The 19122-nt window shown below is 36.2% G+C and overlaps 1 protein-coding gene across 2 annotated transcripts in view; it reads right to left on the reverse strand.

Moving 5' to 3' along the window:
* Positions 1-1182, reverse strand: part of LOC128641310 (uncharacterized) — a 528967-nt gene extending 527785 nt beyond the window's left edge. For both annotated transcript variants that reach the window (XM_053693917.1, XM_053693916.1), the window contains exon 1: positions 964-1182. In XM_053693917.1, the coding sequence (XP_053549892.1) occupies positions 964-1009 (46 nt within the window). In that variant the 5' untranslated portion in view covers positions 1010-1182. The remainder of the gene's footprint in view (positions 1-963) is intronic.
* Positions 1183-19122: the final 17940 nt, after the last annotated feature.

A 19122-nucleotide genomic window follows, 5' to 3' on the forward strand; every position in this document is an offset into this window, starting at 1 on the left:
AGTGTACATACATATGCTGTGAGAGCTGTGCACCAGTATTCAGACGCCCAGAGAGCTGGTGGTGAGTATTGCTTTTGGGAAGACATCATTTGTGTAATACAAGCCACTGCTGACTTTCTGTTTGAATACTGGTGCACAGGCCCTCACAGCATATGTGCGTATGCTGCAGAAAACACTAATACACTTTACTAGAAGCATTTTTGCTAATGAAAGTTTAATGCAAAAATGTTTCTATTTCATATTGAAATACAGCTATGCACAGTTCAATTTTGACCTTTCTATCCCTTTAAGAAACTAGGATTTAAAAGATAACTCGTTATGTGTCCTAAAGTACACAAGACAGATAAAATATCAGAAATAAAAATAAAAGCATTCTGTTTTAACCCCCTTAAAGGGACAGTATACATCAATTTAATATAACTGCATGTAATAGAGACTATAATAAAGAAGAATATGCACAGATACTGATCCAGTATAAAACCCTTTTAAAAACTTAAAAACGCTCCCAGTTTATTACTGTTGATGAGGTAGTCTGGGACACCCACTGAAAGGGGCTGGGCAAACAAAAAGGAGCAGACACTCCCCACCTCCCCTGCATATGAAAAGACATAAACAGGGTTCTGTAAACGTGTGTATACACATCGGGCACTGTGGGGCTTGGTTAGGAGTCTAAAAATCAACACAACGTTCTCCAAAAATAAGCAAAAATATACATTGTTAAAAAAAAAACAAAAAAAAAAAAAACTCACGGATGGGCTATATAAATGTATCATCTACAAAACAGTTATGCAAAGAAAAATCTAGTGTACAATGTCCCTTTAAGGACAAAGCTCTGGTTTGCTCAATAGTTCCATGACGGAATAATTCTGTCATTGGTCATTAAGGGGTTAAAAAAACACTGCTTTGTTAGTGTGATTAACCTAAATACATCGAAAGTTTCGATGTCAATTATTTAGAAAATACCTGTTATTGTAATCAGAGAAGATGCAGATATGTTGTCAGCATTCATTTCCTACTTGAACGCAGATATCCTTCTTCCTCCAAATGTCAAGAAAAACAAAGACTGGACAATACCCTTATTGTGCCTAGTTCTAGTTTCTAAACAGTTCAGTCTGGTTTTTAGTAACTTTTCTTTAAAAACAAAACAAGAAACCTGTCTTCCCTTTAGTTAATCACATGGTTCCTAACCTCATCAGCTGTGTTATTGTCTGTAAAACCTTTAAACTCTCCGCCCAATCAGGAGGCTTGTTTTAAACAGAATCAGCTGAATTGAAAACGAAAGTAGTTGGTTATTATTCCTTCTAAAAAAAAAAGCTTTCTCTTGCTGCATGGACACCCCCTTCCTTTCCCCTGGATGTAAAACTTGCTCATTTGCAGTGAATACATCATATTAATTTGTCACCAAATTAGAGCAATATTCACAAGAGGAGGAAGTGTGCCTCTACCACAGCCTGAGTACCCTTCAGTAAAATATTATAATTGATAACACCTGGAAAACATTCCAGAATACAGCACAGAAAGTCAGTGCATGTGACAACAAAATGTTCCGTAAACTGTAATTTGTTTTTATAATATTAATTTATGCATGGTGCCTCTGTGTACTAAGAACCTGTTGCTATGCTACAGCGTTAAAGGGAAAATGTACTGTAAATTTAGTTTCACTTTAATATGTCTCCAGAGACTTGTTGTACTAGCTACAAAGTTTAAAGGGACAGTCTACACTAAAATTGTTATTGTTTAAAAAGATAGATAACTCCTTTTCTACCCATTTCCTAGCTTTGTACAACCAACATTGTTATGTTAACCCTTTCATTACAGGGTCATTTTGTCTACTTCGGAACAGCGTTCCGATGTAGACAAATTAAAATCCTGCGATCATGCACGCAATCGCAAGATTTCAATTATGGGATTGGGTCAGGGGGCATCCCTATGACGCTAGACACGCCCTCCAGACCGCAATCGCATCAAGGAAGGAAGCACTGTTGGCTTCAGGACAGCTAAACGGCTATGACGTTCTATTCTGTCCTAACGGCTCTAAAGCCCAGTGCGATTTGGACAGAATAGAACGCCATAACGGCATTAAAAAGTTAATATACTTTATAACATTTAAACCTCTAAATTTCTGACTGTTTCTAAGCCACTATAGACAGCCTTTTATCAAATGCTTTTTTATTTACTTTTCACAACAGGAGACTGCTAGTTCATGTAAGCCATATAGATAACATTGTGTTCACGCCCGAGGAGTTATTTAAGAGTTAGCACTACACAGTACTAATTGCAAGTCAATAGATAAATAAAAAGTCATGGGATCAGGGGGCTGTCAGAAGATACTTGGGTACAAGGTAATCACAGAGGTAAAAAGTGTATTAATATAACTGTGTTGGTTATGCAAAGACTGGGGAATGGGTAATAAAGGGATTATCTATCTTTTTAAACAATACAAATTCCATTGTAGACTGTCCCTTTAAATGTATTGGACATTGTTCATTTAGGTTGATTTTTGCATATGAAATAGCTGTTTTTGTTCATTGAAACCACAATCCAGGGAGAGCAGACCTCTTTGTCTTCTCTTTCTCTCAATACACAGAAGCCACCTTATCTTATCTCTGTCTGTATAAAGAAAGATCATCTTATCTCTGTATACATAAAGGGCAATACTTAAAGTGAGCAATTGAAAATGAACATTTTAGTACCTATCTATCTCTGAAACCCCAATGAGAGTGTGAGTTCTTATTTTGCTTCTTGTTTACAGAGTTTTTCTATAGCCCATGTATTACAGTTTAGGTGAGGGTTTTAACAAGCAAAGTCACCTATTTTAAATGACAAAATAAAGGTAAAATAACTATTTGTAAACACTCCAGCAGGTAAAATAGATTATTGGTAACCCATTGAAGGGGACACTGTCCCTTTAATTAGAGCATAACAAGAAGCACAGTGACTGAGCAAATGTTGAGATGCAAACTATTGACCAAAGGGCTGCAGGGGTACCAGAGGGAAATATCATCTAACTCTTGATTTGTATTTATTTTTTAAAGTCCAACGTTGCCCAACAACTCATGTTACTATCATTCATATGAAAAATCAGCATTTGCATATGTAAAAAATGTGTTTTTTACTGAGAAAAGGTGAAGGAGCATAATTACAAGTTGTTTCTGTTGTCTTGCAAGAAATTAACATACTCGTCATGTGTGAATGTTTTTAGAACACATTAACACCATGTCTACTGCAAATGCTGTTTTAGAGTGGTCATGATTCACTTGCCTTACTTGAAAGAGCCAAACAGAACTTGTTGCTGGAGCAGACAAAACTTGCAACAGTCATTTTATTGGCAAACCTTATCTGATCACTTCTGCTGAGGCAGTTAGGGACAGATATGTAACAGGAAAAGGCTTGTGAAGTCTGCAGTATGCACTTTCATTCTCAGAATTGGAAACCCCCATCATTTTTAGAGTTAAAGGGCCATGCTAGTAAAATAAATTACATGATCTAATATGTTAAAACATGTCATTTTTTTTATTTATTTTTTAAATCATAATTTTTTTTATTGAGGCAATAGAAGGCATATAACATAAGAACATATTACATAGTTGCCAACATTTAAAAAAAAATTCCAGGGACACTTTGCAGCAGAGCAAGCAAGCGGGTTACTGGAGTATTGACGACCTACTGTTCAACTGCTCCGCCCACTCAGTTCTACAATCAAAACACACCCATTTGAAAGTAATAGTATAATTTAGACTTATCCATAGTTTATTATACAGATTACAGCACCAAGCTCTTGCACCTACCCAGTCTCTGGAACACATTCTGGGCATATGGTTATTTTTACAACACAGCATCAAAATTAGAAAGACAAGTAATATGTGAACCCATTCAATAATAATAACAATATTCCATTAGGAATGAATTATATTTAAATAATACACTATATCTATTTATCATCTATCTATCTGTATATGTGTATATGTGTGTGTGTGTGTGTATATATATATATATTTATATATATATATATATATATATATATATATATATATATATATATATATATATATATATATATATATATATATATATATATATATATATATATATATATGCAAACAACAAATGTTGTGCAAAGGAGATTTTCAGGGACAATTCCAGGGACAAAAAAAATCCAGGGACATACAACAAAATCCAGGGACTGTCCCTTGAAATCAGGGACTGTTGGCAACTATGATATTATACATTTCGTATTTGTTTCTGATGAAACTTGCATACACAGCGTTGTTTATCTGAGTGATAATGAAATATCAACATATAAAAAGGGTAGTGAAATCTCAACGCAAACATCATACATGTAGCTCTCCAGACATAACCAGATCAAATTGAGAATACAGAACAATGTATGCAGACATAAATTGAAATAAACATAATCCAGCATTACCTCTTTTAACTTTTTGTTTCCTACATGAACACAAAGTAAATTTTATATAAGATAAGAATCCTGAACAACTTATACATCCTATAGAGTGATATACTGGATAAAGTAGAAATGTATATGTTATCTGAGATTTTGCAGAATAAAGGAAATCATTAAGAGTTGCTCCTATAAATGGCCAGAATTAGAGATAACGTCAGTAAATGTTAGTCCTTGACTATCAATGGGCCATCCTCACTTCTCTCTGTCTCCTGTAGCTGGATGCCCTAATAAACCAGCCTCAATTTCACTTATAAATAAAAGTATAGGAACAACTCATGTCAACACAATATCTATGGCAGATTAACACCGCCAGTCTAATCTATAAACTACAATACTTGAGATTATCATAGAGGAGGGGTCATAAACAGGTATCTCAATTCTATTATTGTAATGGTGAACTATCTTACATTATTTAGCAACTAAGAGGCTCTTGGTGCGATAAAAGATGGGTTTAATTAAGTAAGTAAGGGGACCATTAGAGACAGGTCTTGGTAATATTTAAATATCTCGACTATACCTTTCATAGTGGAGTATATGACTATATCCCTATTTGTATAGGAGAATGCGTACCCAGCATGCTTGGGGGAACACTGTAAGAGGGACTAATTATCTGAGAGGTCTCTCAATACAAGAAATTCCTATCCAAAAAGGCGAAGTAGGCGCCACACGTGGTTAACATAAATGATTTAGTCCCGTTAGCTGAGTTATATATATGAATACATGTTTGGCTAAATCTTAAACAGCAGTATGCCTCTCCAAAGGCAACCCTATTTAATATACTAAACAGTGCCCCTCACACATAAGCTGCTGTCCCCATACATACAATTATGCACAATAAAAGAAATAGCATGAGTATGTGAGAAAATACATAGTCTGATGGGGGCCCTAATCGGACTGCACTGTATACTGGCCACACTAGAGAAGCATGAGATTTATCTCCAAGGACGGTGGCTGTTACTTAATTGGGGATAATAATTCCATCCAAATGTACCCACAAAACAGACCATCTAAAATCTATATATAAGATTGCTAATAAACTTAGCCCCTTAACTGGTATTACTTATCCCTTGCAAAAGGCTGGCTTTAAGCATAAGGGTATGTAAAAGGGAAAGGCATACATAAGAGAAAGAGAAAATAATAATAAAAAAAAAAGACAACAACAGCATAGTTACAATTGAGATGAGAAGGTACTTCAAGACTAATTGTACATCCCTTGCGAGAATGTCCAAAACTCACACTAAACTATGAGTTCATTGCTAACACTGGGAAGCATAAAAGCCACTGCAGAGCGTCCATAACTACCCCACACCAACTCTAGTGCAGCATCGGAACGATAAGTAGGACCCAGACCGTGGTGTTATATATCCATCCACAAAGACGCCGGTATAAGACAAGCCCGGCCCGAACATCACCTGGCCACTCAGTAGTAACTCTAAGCAGATGCTCCACTGCGCGATACTGGCCAAAGTCGTCGGCCCTTCTGAGCGCCTGGTGCTTTCTGTAAGTGTACAGCTCCTAATTGATACGAAATCCTCTTCACCTCCGCGGGGACCGGCCGCATCCCCTCCCGGGGGAGCCGAGGGCAACCATGAGCAAATGGTGACCCGCTCTTCAGGAATGAGACCCTTCAGTTGAGACATGGAGCCAAAGTTGTGCGGCACAATATATGGGGAGGGTCCCGGCTGTAGTTCAGTAGACTCGTCTGGTCCTACAATAGCCGCACTCACCGGCATATTTCCTTGCACTTTAGGATGTGAGCCTGACATACTTGCTGCGTGGCATATGTCCCTCAGGTCTGAAAATCTGCAATCTATTAGACAGTCTAGGGCTTTCAATTTAGCTTGCAGTATAGTATATGAGTCCTCCATATTATCAGCTTTGTGTAGCTTTCTGGGTAGTAAAGTTAACTGTAGCAGATTAATACTGCTCTACTCGAGAATAGAAAAGACTCGAGGGGGGTATTGAATGTGTGTGACGAATTTGCGGCCTACCTTCCAGGTTCTGATTGCTAGAACCTAACTGAAGAAAACATATAAATTAAGGTATCATTCGACTCCTTATCTTCTCCTGTGAAATCTCGATAAATCTCAAGATGAAATGTCAGATTTGAGAAGAGTTATTCAGTCTTATTGTAGATGTACTCAAGGAGCTAAATGAAATTGCTGCTGTACATGTCCGCCTTCCAGACACGCCCCCAAAACATGTCATTTTAAGACTACCGACCCTGCACTACTGTGTGTTTAACCCCCACAGAGGAAATAATCATAAAGAATTACAGTGAAAATACTGGTCTGGATCCACAGAGCACTGCTGGTCTTGCACTAATGTGTGTTTAACCCCCCACTAGTTTCACGATTCAGACACAGAACAAGCAATGTGTCCAACGCCTCTGTGATGATTAAACACACAGTAGTGTATGGTCCATAATCATAAAATGACATGCTCTAACAAAAGCATGTAATTTTTCATCTATTATGGCCCTTTAATAATCTGAAGAGAATAAAATAGATAATGAAAGCATATTACAAATTGTTGTTTTTTTCTATGCATAATCAAAACCTTTTATAACACTATCTGAATGTGTTTTATGTCCCTTTAAAGGGACACTGAACCCAAATGTTTGCTTCCGTGATTCAGAAAGAGCATGCAATTTTAAGCGACTTTCTAATTTACTCCTATTATCAAATTTTCTTCCTTCTCTTGGTATTTTTATTTGAAAAGCAAGAATGTAAGTTTAGATGCCGGACCATTTTTGGTGAACAACCTGGGTTGTCCTTGCTGATAGGACAGCACCAATAAAAACGTGCTGTCCATCAAAAATTTGCTGGCTCCTTAGCTTAGATGCCTTCTTTTTCAAATAAAGATAGCAAGCGAACAAAGAAAAATGGATAATAGGAGTAAATTAGAAAGTTGCTTAAAATTGCATGCTCTATCTGAATCACAAAAGAAAAAAATTGGGTTTAGTGTCCCTTTAAGCAAACGCTGTTTATGCTTGAAACTAGTTCTACAGTATTAGTCGTGTACTTATTGCTAAGTATCACTGGCTGAGGCCAAAATCTCTCTGTTTATTGGTGGAGAGGGACACACCTTTTGTTCTTTATAAACCAAAAACTGAAATACATTAGCAATGGCCTCTAGTTGAAACAAAGAATAACGTCAACTACAGTGTCCTTTAAAGGGATATAAAACCCCAAATATTTATTTCATGATACAGACAGAGCATGCACATTTAAACAACTTTCTGATTTATGTCTACTAACAGTTTTTTTCTCTTGATATCTTTTGTTGAAAAGCAGGATTGCAAGCTTAGGAGCCAGCATATTTCTGGAGCACTATATTGCAGCAGTTTAGCAAGAATGCTATCCATTAGCAAGAGCACTAGAGGGCAGCACTATTTCCTGTCATATAGTGCATCAGACACCTGCCTAGGTATTTCTTCAACACAGAATATCATGGGAACAAAAGAAGTACACACCAAAAATGGTATGTTCTGTCTGAATCTCTATTATGGGGGTTATATCCCTTTAACTGCTGAGCTATTTCTACCCCTGTGCTGAGATGTTTTGGAGTTTTTAGATGCTGGTCACATTTAAAGGGACATTAAACCCAACATTTGTATTTCATGATTCAGATAGAGAATACCATTTTAAACAGCTTTCTAATTTACTTCTGTTATCTAATTTGCTTCATTTTCTTGGTATTCCTCCCCGAAAAGCATATCTAGATAGGCTCAGTAGCTTCTGATTGGTGCCTGCACATATCATGTGATTGGCTCACCCATGTGCATTGCTATTTCTTTAACAAAGGATATCTAAAGAATGAAGCACGCTAGATAAAATAAGTAAATTGGAATGTTGTTTAAAATTGTATTCTCTGTCTGAATCATGAAAGAAAATGTTTGGGTTAAATGTCCCTTTAAGCTCTACTGTAGGTCATTTTTCAGTGAGGTACCCACACATATTATACATTGAGGGGCTTCTGGATATGAAAACAAGAGGTCGTGAGGGTCTCTAGGCCTTCTTGATAACCTGTTACCTAGAGACCCCCAGTCTGCAAACAGTTTGGGGATCTTTTTATTTTCTTTTATTCATTTTGTTGCTTGAAACTTTATAAATGAGCTCTGAAAGCAGCCCCCCCGAATGTTGACGCATGGTTGTTATCCGCACTTAACTCCTTGTGTGACTGATGATCATGTGTTGTCATACGCAGTGAAGGGGTTAACATTTCTCCTTCCTCCACATACGGCACTGGACATGAAAAAAGGCCCTACCTACCTGGCAAAGGTGGAAGGTACCTCTGGGGTTTGAGGAGCGGGGAGATGCCACAGCAAGGAACAGAGCACATTGCAACCAGTGTTCCCTCTAAGGTCAGTTTTGTGAGTGGCTCAGCAGTGAAACAGTTAATAAGGAGTCCACACCTTGCACTCTGCATTGTGTAGTGTTTGCTAATTGTTCTAATTAAAGGGACATTAAACCCAATTTTTTTTCTTTCATGATTCAGATAGAGCCTGTAATTTCAAGCAACTTTCTAATTTACTCCTATTATCAAATTTTCTTTGTTTTCTTGTTGTCTTTATTGGATGAAAAAAAGCAGTAATGTAGCCACTAATCAGCAAGTGCTACCCAGAGTTCTAAACTAAAAATGGTCCGGCTCCTAAGTTTACATTCCTGCTTTACAAATAAAGATACCAAGAGAACAAAGAAAATGTATTATTTACACTTTAGAGGGATAGGAGTAAGTAAAGGAAGGCACTTTAAAGTGACATGAAACCCAACATTTTTCTTTCATACAACTTTCCAATTTACTTCTATTATTAAATTTACATAATTATCTTGGTATCCTTTACTGAAGGAGCAGCAATGCACTAGTGGGAGCTAGATGAACACATCAATAAGCCAATGACAAGAAGCATACATTTGCAGCCACCAATAAGCAATTTGCTTCTTGTTCCTTAGCCTACATAGGTATGCTTTTCAACAAAGGTTGCCAAAAGAACTAAGCAAATTAGATAATAGAAATAAATTGGGAAATTGTATGATCTGGATTGTGAAAGACACATTTTGAGCTTTATATTGCTTTAACTGTGATAAGAAAAAATCTCTATTATGTTAGAGCATTTTATTATTGCACTGTTGCATGTATATAACAATATATAGGCCTACAAATGTATGCAATAGTCTGCATACAAAACAAGCCCTTAGGAGGCGCTCTCTATACAATAAACCATGACAATAAAGTACCAAAACAAGAAAATATAATAATGAGGGATAATGTCCAAAATAATGTAATCCATGGGAATCTTCCAAGGACCAATGGGGCTCAGGCTGCTGTTTGTCCTGAGAATGGTCAACTTCTCTGAGGATGATGATCTGAAACCCAATAACACAAAGGCTCCAAATAGCCTAGTACAGTTTTAACCATTTCACGCAGCTATGCCGTTGTATTCCGTCACAATGGCGCTGAGCTTTAAAGCCGTTATGACGGAATACAACGTCATAGCCAACGGCTGTCCTGAAGCCTACTGCGCTTGCAGGATTTGATCGCGGTCTGGAGGGCATTCCTAGCGTCATAGGGACGCCCCCCAGACCCGATCCCATAATTGAAATCTCACGATCGTTTGTAGACATTATATACCTGGTCACGAAAGGGTTAACAGGCAAATTAAAACAACTCACAAGTGCTGGAGCTTCTCAGTTGTCCAGCTTAGTGTTTCTCAATTGCGGTCCTCAGATACCCCCAACAGGCCAGGTTGTCATTATAGCTGAACTAGTGCACAGGTGAAATAATCAGCTGATGGGTGAGAGCAGGTTAGTAGCCATGGTTACTGATCAGCTGATTACTTCACCTGTGCTCTAGTTCAGCTATAATGAAAACCTGGACTGTTGGCGGTACTTTAGGACCGTGGTTGAGAAACACTGGTCCAGATAACTGAAACTAGGTGAAGCAGGAATGTGGTTTGCGGTGACTCTCCACTCCTATAGGTGGAAGATGCAAAAACACATAGCCCTGCACAGCTAAAACTTCATAGAGTAATAGTGTGGAATCAAATACACTTACAAAAAAGTTGCACCTAAGAAGGTGCTAAAACAGTAGGCTGGAACTTCACACCCGCCCGGCAGACCGTTCACTCCGGTAGATACAGGAACTAATGAACGTTGAATCCCATTCAAGCAGCAGCACATCTCCTTCCTGTCAAGCCAAGCAGTGAGGAGCAAGGGGAAAACAACCTGCCGTTATGGCGTTGTATTCCGTCTAAACGGTGCTGGGCTTTAGCGCCGTTAGGACAAATTACAATGTCATAGTCGTTTGGCTGTCTTGAAGCCAACGGTGCTTCCTGGATGTGATCGTGGTCTGCAGGGCGTGCCTAGCATCATAGGGACGCCCCCCTGACCCGATCCCATAATTGAAATCTTGCGATCACGTGCACGATCTCGGGATTTCAATTTGTCTACATCGGAACACTGTTCTCATGTAGACATTATGACCCTGTCATGAAAGGGTTAAATATGTATATGAGTCTGTGATTGGGTGACATCTGTATTGTGATACAAAGAACATGGAAATGAGAGAAAAAATTTAAATTTGTCAAAAAAAAAAGTTTATGTTCATTTGAAATTCAAAGTGTCATTGTATTGTCAATTCATGATGCCTTTGATTATTATGAAATTCTTCTGTATGTAATGGTCGTTTAAATTAGCACTAAATTCTGTATGATTGTAACTGTACCTAAATGGAAAGCAAGGGAGACTATATACAGTGAACAGGTGTTTAAACAGGAAACCTAGGTTGTAACATGGCAATATCCATTACTTGTTGGGACAAAAAGCTTACACTCATTTCTTCAATAGTTAACCATCTAATACCATTCTAAAAATACATCTGTATACAATTTTTTTAGACTAATCTTTGTGTTGAATACATAGTTATTTCTAACATTTATTTAGTGTTTAAATGGATATGAAACAGGACTTCTTTAGTTAGAATATTTTAAATCAAATTAAACAGATTTTGTTAAACACAGCAAACAACTTACTTGTTTTCTTGGAAAAAAAGCACTGGGCAAATTCTCAGTGTAGCCACTGCCTTTAAAGAGATAACAGAGATACAATTACATAACTAAAGTTCTACTGTGACATGTTTTTTTGCAGCAAAAGCCCTCTACTGAGCATGGCCAATACACTGACTGCGGCTAAAGCAGGTGTCGTCTCCTAACAACATAAAAAATATATATATTTTTCTTTTTACCTTTATGTACCCTTGTGGGGTTGTGACAGGACGTATTGGAACCTTCACAAATTAACTTTAAAAAAACAAAGCACTACTTTTTGTATTTAGGATCATATTTTTAGATGTACTATGTAAGTAAATTTTATTTAAGCGTGTTTCTGTCTTCATCTATAAAAGCTTTGAAGTAGTGTAGATGCCATTATAACACTGTTATCTATAATTCTCAAGTGATCTGACAATATCTCTTCTCTTCTTCATCAAAGTGTTTAAACCTTTATTTAACAAGAAGACGACTAGCCATTGCTAATGTATTGTATGAGGAGCAAGTCTTCCTGCAAATGAAATCTGAATAATTGATTTAATACATTTCTTCTAAATTCTAAACTATATTTTGTGTGACATTCTGCAGATTCAAATAATACAATATTTGCATTTCCTCAAGGCATCTCTCCAAATGCATTATATATTCACATAAGATTGCACATCCTGTTTAGGAAGTTCTGTCCAAACTCATCCTGTAACTCCGTCTTTGCAGTTTCACTTTTAACCTTACTGGAATATGAACAACAAGGGTGACGCAACAATGTTGTGAAATAAACTGAAATAATATAGTGATGATCGCATCCAGGGAGTTGCTATGAGGGGAAGCTTTTGCAGTTTCTTCTACAATAGTGATTTGTTATTAGTAGATCACTGCAGTCCCTGGGTGAAGGAAATATGTCTCAGTGATGAACTGTAAAAAAAATGTCTGATTTTTATGAGACCGTACGGGCAATAAAGGGGCAAAATATTAATTCTGTAATTCTTTAGAGCATGTAATTATGGCACTACTCAGTGGCGTATTTAGGTTTTGTGCTGCCCTAGGCATTCAAAATTATGCTACCCCCTAACCCACCCCCCACCCCACCCCCAAGGTTTTAGGCCTTTTTTTGGCCATAATATTTTTTTGGCAGGGAGTAATGTGATTTTTTTTTCCATGGCATTTTCAAAGTAATTGCTGACAAGGACTTGCAAAACACTTGCATACACAAATACAAACACAGTTATACACATTCACCCACGCAAAAACACATATACACACACATATGTATGTATATATATATATATATCTGCAATATATGAAAAAAAACAACACAGATGTCTTGATACAATGCTTATCCAAACACAATACTAAGTGCTGAAAGCCAAGAGAACTAAATGCTAATAGCTGGCTAAATAAATGAAAGTTCAGAGTTACCGCTAAAAAGTAAATTCCATGGGAAGTTTCTTATTATACCCCCTAGAATGTAAGCTCCTTGGGCAAAATCTCTCATTATATACCTGTATAATACTTCTAAAATAACTGTAAGCTTTTTATAAATATAGCCACAAAAAGGTGCTGCCCTCCTCCAATCTGATGCCCTAGTTTGCCTAGGCCAAAATACGCCCTGGCACTACTACAAAACAGAACATTATTTTTTAACTAGATGTCTCTTAAAGGTACAGTTTCCTACAAAATGTTTAATGTTTTAAAAGATAGATGATTCCTTTTTTGCTCATTCCCCAGTTTTGCATAATCACCTTGTACCTAAGCCTCTGCAGACTGCCCCCTTATCTCAGTGCTATTTACAGACTTGCTTACTCATGAATAAAATCGACAGGAGTGAGCACAGTTATCTATATGTCACACATGAACTAGTGTCTTGCTGTGAAAAGCTATAATCATGCTCTGAGATGAAGGCAGCCTGCAGGGGCTTAGAAACAGGCAGAAATGTACAGGTTTGAAGGTTACAAACATAGGCGTGCACACAGGGTGTACCAGTTGTGCCTGGGCACACCCTAATCACCCCCTGTGCACACATAACTGGAGGAGGGCTGTAGCATTTCAAAGGGCCGTTAGGGAGGTCAAAGATCTCCCACGACCAGCCCCACACCTATCTCACAGCACCCCCTCCCTTTGAAAGGTACCCGTGCTGGGTTCTTGCAGGATCCTGGCTCTTCTTTTGTCAGGCTGGATGTTCAGGTGTGCAGCAGCCAATCAGTGAGGGAAGCAGGGATTATGATGCCTTGTCATATTCTCACTTTTTTCTTAAAGTGCATCGCCGCTGAGCACCAGAACAATATGGTTAGACTGCGGTGGGGCTTGGGGGGGAGATATAAGGGGTATGGACATGGAAGGGGGATCGAGCAGGGGTATGGGCATTGGAGCGTTGAGTGAGAAGAGTTATTAGCCTGGGAAGTTGGAGCAGCTGCAGTATATAAAATGCTGATGCACTGAGAATATCTAGCTATGCTTCACAAGCACGTGCAAAGAAAAATGCTAACACTAAAATAGTGATAACTTTTACTAGATGCATTTTTATCAATACATTTATACTGCAAAGTGTTTCTATTCAAAGATGTAATTCATATATGTGCATTTAAATTTTAACCGGAATGTCCCTTTAACTGAATAATTTCAAACCTCATTTGTAACGTGTGTATCTTTTTTTTATTTGTTTCAAAACAGTTTAGAATCAATTCAAATATTTTTTTTCTAAATGTTCTCAGTTAAGCTTATGCATTAAAACGTCATCAGATACTATGTTAAGTTTAATAAAACTAATTATACAAGTTGTAAAAAAGTATATGTTCATTTGTTAGTGTTGGCATGTGAAACACAACACTATGTTATATCTATTTCAAGTGCAGAAGTATAATAGCCACCGTGTGTGCCATTTTGTACCAGGGAACGTGAAAGCCTCAAGGACTGTTAATTAAGACTCATTTAATGTCAATATTAGTTTTGAGGAAAGTCAACATACCCTTTCATGATGTCACATTTCATGCATTCTGTCCTGGGGCAGATATGTTTTATGTATATAAACATATCATCTAAACTCTTGTAACCCACAGTACTTACTGTATTTATTGTAAAAATATTCCAAATTAAAAACTGCAAACTGTGAAAATGTTGTCATGTGCCAAAAAGAATTTTAGAATTTTTAAGAAAACTGTTCTCTAATTAAACAATATGACCTGACAAAACATTCAACACTCTGTTACCTGAGGCTCTTAAATATAGCAAAAACAGCTCAGACGAAAAGGTCAGTATTACTGCAGAGCTGGCTGCTCATACTAAAATATAATTATCTGAAGTAAAGATAATTAATTATTGTTGCTTAGATGTATTCATGAGATATTTCAAAAGCTGAATGCTATTTATATTGAGAGTTTGCATTTTTAAATTCATTTTGTGAACATGCATTTATTTTCATATAAATAAGCACAATTTTCATTTTAAATGTATTTGATAGCTAATGTTTTATGATATACTCACTTAAAAAGAAAAAAAAAAAGAAATATGCCCAGCCAGTTAATGGGATAGTCTAGTCAAAATTAAACTTTCCTGATTCAGACAGAGCAGTAATTTTAAGCAACTTTCTAATTTACTCCTATTATCAATTTTTCTTTGTTCTCTTGGTATCGTTATTTGAATGTAAGCTTAGGAGCCGGCCCATTTTTGGTTCAGGACATGGGTAGCGCTTGCTGATTGGTGGCTACATTTAGACACCAATCAGAAAGTGCTACCCAGGTGCTGAACCATAGATGTGCTTGCTCGTATGCTTACAGTCTTGTTTTTTTCAAATAAAGATACCAAGAGAATGAAGAAAAATTGATAATAGGGGTAAATTGGAAAGTTGTTTAAAATTGAATCATGAAAGTTTAGTTTTGACTAGACTATTCCTTTAAAGGGACATGAAACCCAAATTTTTCCTTTCATTATTGAGACAAAGATAACAATTGTAAAAAAAGTTTGCAATTTACTTCTATTATCGAATTTGCTTTGTTCTCATGCTATTCTTTGTTGAGGAGATACCTAGATAGGTAGCATGCACATGTCTGAAACACTAGATGACCTAATGTATAACGTTGTTGCAAAACTGCTACCATATAGTGCTGCAGACAGGTGCACCCTCCTGAGCTTATGTCCCTGCTTTTTAACAAAGGATAACAAGAAAATGAAGATTTGATTATAGAAGTAAATTGCAAAGTTGTTTGAAATTGTATGCTCTGTCTGAATCATGACAGAAAAAGATTGGGTGTTATGTCCCTTTAAATCTTATCTATTTTGTATAAACAACAGCTCCCAGCTTGCAGAATGGACAAATTTAGGAAGGTTTGACAAGCTTTCTCTCCAGTATTAAAAAAAAGACAGTAAAGTCAAAATTAAGCTTAAATTGATTGTATAATGAAGTTTTAAACAAAGTTCCAATTTACTTCTGTTATCAATTTTGCTTAGTTCTCTTGATATCCTTTCTTAAAGATTAAACCTAGGTGAGCTCAGGATTAAACTTAGGTGAGCTCATGAAAAATGAAAGTATAATTTTGACTTCACTTTCCCTTTAATGTACTGGAAAAAACAAGGGATATGCAACACCCCCAAATTGTCTTTCCATACCTATGGGCTGTCCTAACTGTAGCCTAAGTTGCCCAATCACAGCACCAGGCTGTCTGACTCCACCCACTGCTACTAAGCCACACCCCCAGCCCATTCTGACTCTTACTCTCCTTATTCCAGTTTGTGGAAGGCGAATATACTGAGATAATCTATATATATGCAGATACCAATAAGGCTTATGCTCAGTATGGTCCCTTTCAAGTTCCAAAAAATATTTTTAGAGTTTTCTCTCAATATGACACAAAATGTCCCTTGTAACTAAAGCAATATGTCACATTTTGGTATCTATCTCAGTTTTTAGGAATGGGGATTACACACTTAGGGCCCTTTGAGCTAAGGATCTCTGCTCTGGTGAGATTATTTAACAAGTCTAATCACTACTGGTCCCTCAAAGAAGTTTAAAAACACGTTTAGCTCTAGAGCTGTTTAGTTGCCTATACAGGTACTGGATGTATAGGAGAACACATATATTACAATAAAATGATAAGCTATTGTGCATGCCAGTAATCTTTTGATCATCACCCTTAGAGAGGAAAAGAAAAGGGGAGCACCAGCAACATAGACTAGGCCTAGGGCAGCATTTAACAATACAACTCTAGGAAGTCAGAATTGAAACATATTGTAACATTAAAGGGATATTTAAAGGGACAGTATACTATAAAATAGTTTTCCCTCAATGTGTTTCCAATTACTTTTTTTACCAGCTGCAGAGTATAAAATGTATGAGATTTGCTTTTTAAGGCTTATTTGTGTATATGAATTAGCTGATTTTGTGTTTTGAAGCCACAACCTAATAAAATGGGTTGAGCTTGTAGGTATAATCAGATCTCATTACTTTATCACATTGTGTACATTTACATGTGTCTGTATCTTATATCTGTAGGTATAATCAGATCTCATTACTTTATCACATTGTGTACATATACCTGCTTCTTTATCTTATATCTGTAGGTATAATCAGATCTCATTACTTTATCACGTTGTGTACATATACATGTGTCTGTATCTTATATCTGTAGGTATAATCAGATCTCATTACTTTATCACATTGTGTACATATACATATGTCTTTATCTTATATCTGTAGGTATAATCAGATCTCATTACTGTATCACATTGTGTACATATACATGTGCCTGTATCTTATATCTGTAGGTATAATCAGATCTCATTACTTTATCACATTGTGTACATATACATGTGGCTTTATCTTATATTTGTAGGTATAATTAGATCTCATTACTTTATCACATTGTGTACATATACCTGTGTCTTTTTCTTATATCTGTAGGTATAATCAGATCTCATTACTTTATCACATTGTGTACATATACATGTGTCTGTATCTTATATCTGTAGGTATAATCAGATCTCATTACTTTATCACATTATGTACATATACCTGCTTCTGTATCTTATATCTGTAGGTATAATCAGATCTCATTACTGTATCACATTGTGTACATATACCTGCTTCTTTATCTTATATCTGCAGGTATAATCAGATCTCATCACTGTATCACACTGTGTATATATACCTGCTTCTGTATCTTATATCTGTAGGTATAATAAGATTGCATTACTTTATCATACCGTGTACATATACTTGCTTCTTTATCTTATATCTGTAGGTATAATCAGATCTCATTACTGTATCACATTGTGTACATATACCTGCTTCTTTATCTTATATCTGTAGGTATAATCAGATCTCATTACTGTATCACACTGTGTACATATACCTGTGTCTTTATCTTATATCTGTAGGTATAATCAGATCTCATTACTTTATCACATTGTGTACATATACATGCGTCTGTATCTTATATCTGTAGGTATAATCAGATCTCATTACTTTATCACATTGTGTACATATACATGTGTCTATCTTATATCTGTAGGTATAATCAGATCTCATTACTTTATCACATTGTGTACATATACATGTGTCTTTATCTTATATCTGTAGGTATAATCAGATCTCATTACTGTATCACATTGAGTACATATACATGTGTCTGTATCTTATATCTGTAGGTATAATCAGATCTCATTACTTTATCACATTATGTACATATTCCTGCTTCTTTATCTTATAGCTGTAGGTATAATCAGATCTCATTACTGTATCACATTGTGTACATATACATGTGTCTTTATCTTATATCTGTAGGTATAATCAGATCTCATTACTGTATCACACTGTGTATATATACATGTGTCTTTATCTTATATTTGTAGGTATAATCAGATCTCATTACTTTATCACATTGTGTACATATACCTGCTTCTTTATCTTATATCTGTAGATATAATCAGATCTCATTACTGTATCACATTGTGTACATATACTTGCTTCTTTATCTTATATCTGTAGGTATAATCAGATATCATTACTGTATCACACTGTGTACATATACCTGCTTCTTTATCTTATATCTGTAGGTATAATCAGATCTCATTACTTTATCACACTGTGTACATATACATGTGTCTTTATCTTATATCTGTAGGTATAATCAGATCTCATTACTGTATCACATTGTGTACATATACATGTGTCTGTATCTTATATCTGTAGGTATAATCAGATCTCATTACTTTATCACATTGTGTACATATACATGCTTCTTTATCTTATATCTGTAGGTATAATCAGATCTCATTACTTTATCACACTGTGTACATATACTTGCTTCTTTATCTTATATCTGTAGGTATAATCAGATTTCATTACTTTATAAGAAGCCGGCCCATTTTTGGTTCACAACCTGGGCTGTGGTTGCTGATTGGTGGTTAAATGCACCCAACCTGGGCTGTGGTTGCTGATTGGTGGCTAAATGCACCCACCATTAAACAAGTGCTGCCCAGAGTGGCTCTTTAGCTTAGATTGTCTGGCTCATTAGCTTAGATGCCTTCTTTTTCAAATAAAGATAGCAAGAGAATGAAGATAAATTGATAATTTGAGTAAATTAGAAAGTTGCTTAAAATTGCTGCTCTATCTGAATCATGA

Source organism: Bombina bombina, chromosome 10, assembly GCF_027579735.1.
Source record: "Bombina bombina isolate aBomBom1 chromosome 10, aBomBom1.pri, whole genome shotgun sequence".
In the NCBI taxonomy this organism is placed as follows: domain Eukaryota; kingdom Metazoa; phylum Chordata; class Amphibia; order Anura; family Bombinatoridae; genus Bombina; species Bombina bombina.